At 36.4% G+C, this 5,000-nt stretch overlaps 1 protein-coding gene across 1 annotated transcript in view; it reads right to left on the reverse strand.

Annotated features, from left to right (window-relative positions):
* The window catches only part of rbm42 (RNA binding motif protein 42), an 18,887-nt gene that overhangs the window by 11,384 nt on the left and 2,503 nt on the right, over positions 1-5,000 (reverse strand). The window contains 4 exon segments of the mRNA NM_001003850.1: positions 34-192; positions 274-443; positions 4,028-4,096; positions 4,177-4,243. Of these exon segments, the coding sequence (NP_001003850.1) occupies positions 34-192; positions 274-443; positions 4,028-4,096; positions 4,177-4,243 (465 nt within the window).

Here is a 5,000-nt window from a genome sequence, read left to right on the forward strand (position 1 = left end):
GAAACAGGACACCGAAGTGTGCTGTTAACTTACCATGCGTGCTTGTTTCTGGCTCTTGAGGTCGATTCTCTTTGAGACAGGAGGTGCTGTGTAAACGGTGGGGGCCGCCTGGATAACACTGGGTGTGATCTTCGCAGGGGCTTGAGTCATAGATCGCGGTGGCCCTAAAGCCATAGGGTTCATACCTCCAACCTGCCAATGATGAAAAACATTTATAACGCGGACTTTAAAGCGAAGAAATCGACGGCTGAATATAATTTAAAAGATACACACTGGTGGCATTGGTCCCATAGGGGGTCCAACTGGAGCCATAGGGGGCTGAGGGGGCCCCACCACAGGTGGAGCCATCATTGAAGGTGGAGGAGGCGGTGGTCTGGGAAGCGGAGGTGCTATCATGCCATGAGGAGGTGGACCACGCATCATCGGCATTCTGTGACCTCCAGCTGTAAAAAAAAAAAGAAAGAAATAAATGGATTTTTTAAGAGCCGCTATTATGGGGTTTTTGAAAAGGAGCTTTCATGCAGTGTGCAACACAGCTCTAAGCGAATGGAAACATCCAGCTGAGGTTTAAATCTGAAAGTGCACCATGTTTAAAAATATAGATTTTTTAATAAAAGATTAAACTCGGAGTCGTTTAAATAATTCAGCGATTGTTTGGATCTTTTGCCTGTTTATATCTACGTCGTCACAAAACAATACCAAACATAAAGGCTACGTTCACACTGCGAGGCTTAGTGCTCAAATCTGATTTTTTTCTCAGATCTGATTTTTTTTGCATGGCTGTTACCACTGCTCTTAAAAATGTGGCCAATTTCAGATTTGCAGTGTCAACAGATCCTGGTCCTAAACTGACCCGCATGGGCAAAAGTGCATTACGAAGAGCACAAAATGTCTAATTATCCACGCACGTGTGTGCTGCATGAGTAATCACGTTGTCAATGTCAGATCATGCTTATATGATTATTACCCTTTTCACAGACAACTGTGCTGTAATTCATCAACTGTAAATGATTGTTCTGCTACAACTACTGTGTATTTCGGCATTTGAGACCTAAAATAAGTCTCCTGTGATAAAAAAACACGGATCGTTTGTGATTTATGATAAGCGCGGTGCGTGGCGCTTTGACCACCGTTGTAGTGAACTCCTCAAGGGTTAATGAGCAGCCGCAGACTGAGCTGTGAAGGCGGAGTTGGTTTATCTCCGTTTGTGGAGTTATTTAATTTTACTTCGTTATAAACAGCAGACATGTGCAGATGGGGGGTTTGGGTGCTCGAGCAGATCCCCCACAGATCACCTATCCGCAACACCCAAGACGCTTTTCGGCTTCACGATCTACCAGAGCCTCAATCGTTAACTTGATTAGTTAACAAGCATCAGTTATGCCTTCAAAATCTTTTTCAACTTGAACATCCAACTTTCTGTGGTACAGTACTCGCCCTGTGTGCTGTTCTACTGTGCTGCTGAGGGGTAGATGATGTCTGCAGCACAGAATGATGACGCATGTCACTCAAAGATTGCGTAAAAGTCACATGAAATCCGACATAACCGTTCACACTCCGGTCACATTGCAAAACATCAGATCTGTGTCTGATTTAAGACTACATACGAAAGTGGCACAGATCTGACCTGAAAAATCATATTCCATGCGGTTTGGGCTGTTCACACTGTCATCACCTGAGTCACATGAGGGGGAAAAAATCCGATTCGGGACACATTTGCCTGCAGTGTGAAAGTAAGTGCCGGTGTTCTGGTTATCTGTGCTACCTCCTCAGAATGTACTACCGGTAGCTTAATCTGTCATATTTCTCCAAAAAAAAAAAAAAAAAAAAAAAACAGGCTTAGCACATCTTGTCAGCTTCAAATGTCTATCAGACTGAATTACCACATTAAATAAGGATGTAAAAACAATGTCAGCTTCAAATATCTATCGAAATTAACTACTACTCTATTGACCAATGAAGAAAAGGGCATAGCAGCTTCAAATGTCTATCAGAGTAAACTACTGCCCTCATTTTTTTTCATTAGTTTTATATTTAATTTGTTTATTAGAGTGGTAGTTCATTCCGATTGACATTTGAAGCTCACAAAATGCACTACCCCTGTTTTTACACCCTTCTTTAAGGAGGTAGTTCATTCTGATAGACATTTGAAGCTCACAATATGTGCTAACCCTGTTTTTTAGATGAAATATGACAGATTAAGCTACCGGGAGCACATTCTGAGGAGGTAGCACAGATCACCAGAACACCGGATCTGGTAAAACATGAACGTGCCTTTCTGTTCAAACACTAACGTGTGTGGGACTGATCATGACTGAAGATGAGTGAACATAATAAGTGAACATTCTGGTGATTAATGCAATAATCTACCCTGCAACGGAGGATTCGTCAGACATTTGTTAAAGAAAGCATCAGAAAAGACTATTAATATATGGGACTTTAAAGCTTGACAGGAACTTTATCAGTTCACAGTTCATGGACCAGTTTCCTCCTCCATTTTACAAGTGGAAGTGAGTGCGATTAAAATGGCTGCCTCTTTGTCTTCTCTAGCTTGCAAATTATGTATTTAATTGTGTTTTGTTACTTGTAATCGCTCCACACGACTTGTACTGTATCTGGTTAACTCTTAATATTCTCATATTGCATCTAAAACCACATTGAAAACGCGACTGCATTAAAAACCGCTTTCTTTACGGATTTAAATGCGTTTGTAATTAGGTAAATAATTAGCTAAATATAAATGCATATTATAAGACAATGACATTGTTTTGTAGGAAACCCCCCAAAAACAAAATATGACCCTTTTTAATGCCTAATAGGGGCTCTTTTAAGCATGTTTATTATGGCGTTGCATGTGTTGGATGATTGCTTTTGTATTTTTTTGCACGATTAATTCCTGATCCTTTGCATAATGTTTTGATAAGTTTTAATGTGCTAAAATATTTGTTAAAGGAATTTCATTTTTTTTTTTAAATTAAAGCATTTATGCATGTTAAAACTGTAAAACAGAATAAAATGTGTAGGTCTAATAGATCGCAAATAAAGAAAATCACTTATCTATAAATTCATTATTCAATGCATAAAGTAGCTTGTTTAAAAAGCCTATTTAATTGATCTGGAACTTTTAAGATTTTTTTTCTTGTAAATAATAAAAATTGCATCAGTAATGTGTCTCCTTTGACAATTTTTCATCCGATTGAAGAAAGTGAATCTGAATAGCCACGTGAACATAATACACTATTATTTTATTTTTACATTAGAATCAATACTGGGAATCAATGAGAATCAAAATTCTCACTATCCCCAACCCTACTTTTTATATTAAGTGCTCTACAATGTTCTGTAAAATAAATAAATAAAGCACAATTTATATATTTTTTAAATACAGGTCATAGTGGAGACGTCTCATTTGGTGTCTGAATTAAATTAAATAAACAAATAATTAAATGATGTTAAAAAATTTTTACAGAAGCATTTGACCTTACATGAGTGTGTTTTAATACTAAAACAGATGGTTATTAATTGTTTTGTTGAATCTGAAGTTCGATTTGTGGTCTGTGTGCTGCAAGCTTATTTAGTGGCAAGGAATTTTATGATTAAAGGGTATTTATTTTCTCGTTGTAGGCGAGGAAATGGGATTATTTTTATTTTGCATTGTTTCCATACAGCCCTGTGGTCACCTTTGGTTTATTAACATTAAATAAATTCAACATTAAACATTAAAATAACTCTTGTGGGAACAAAATGTCAAAATATAGCTTAATAAAGTTAATTAATTAGGCTCAACAGATATATTTATGTAAGAAAAGAAATGCATGCCTATTCTGATCTTTTAAGATACATATAAAAGAATAAGTGATTACATTTTAAACTTTTATTATATTTCTAATTATTTTAAAACTCTTTGCTGGATTAAAGAAAAAAGATTTAAATATACTAATAAATTCAGTATACTGGTAAACTTGTGGTGAATAAAACTTTTAGACAAATACTAAAACACATCTTACAAAGTTCTACTCCTGATTACCTGGCCTCTGTAAGACATGCGGGACAAATGCAGGCCGCAGAACTGGAGGAGGTGGTACTGCTGGTATAGCTGTCGATAAATATCAAATCATTGTTAGTCGATTTCCACATGGGAATGTTTAAAAGTGTAAATACTGAAAAATGTTTTACCAGGACAAACAAATGTGGGTGGTGGACCAACTAAAGTTGCAGCTCTTGCCTCCAAACTCTGCTGGACCTTTTGGGAAACAAACAAACAAAAAAAATCAATGACCAACTAATAATATGAAAAATAGATTAATTAATTTAACAAAAAGTATAACTTAGAATGCATAAATGTCTTAAATATAGTCTGTAAATAACATGCATGCCCTTTTTTGAAAACAGCAAAATAAACATGATGCAGTGCTCAGCATATTTGAGTACACTCCATTTTGAAAAGGAATTTTTTCATCCATTTCTCAGTGAATATAGGCAATGTATTTGGTGCATTTAAATAAAACATTTATTAAACATATATTTATTAAAATTATATTTTAGTCACCAAACATATTTAGAAATTAAAAGATAATACAATAAAATTCAAGCAAAATATAGCAAAAAAAAAAAAACTACAATCTACAAAATTTCAACTAAATTTCTCTAAAAAAATGTTTTTATGCTTTTCTAATTTTTTTCTCTTTTTTAAATTTGTATTTTAATATTTTTCTGTAACATTTACATTTGGCTGTACTAGTTTTTGGACTATTATTGTAAGGCATTTTGTTAGATAAACTCCAGATTTCTCTTCAGTACTGTCTAATCCAGGGGTCTCAAACTCGCGGCCCGCGGGCCATTTGCGGCCCTCAGTGCAATATTTTGTGGCCCGCGCCGACCGCTGTACACTGACAGAATCAGCGGAGCGGGGAGAGAGAGCGTTCCCCGCTCCGCTGATTCTTTCCGTACACAGCGCGCTTGTCACTCAATGCGCGTTGTCGCGCACGTACTCAAGAGCG

The sequence above is a fragment of the Danio rerio genome, chromosome 16 (assembly GCF_049306965.1).
Source record: "Danio rerio strain Tuebingen ecotype United States chromosome 16, GRCz12tu, whole genome shotgun sequence".
Classification (NCBI taxonomy): domain Eukaryota; kingdom Metazoa; phylum Chordata; class Actinopteri; order Cypriniformes; family Danionidae; genus Danio; species Danio rerio.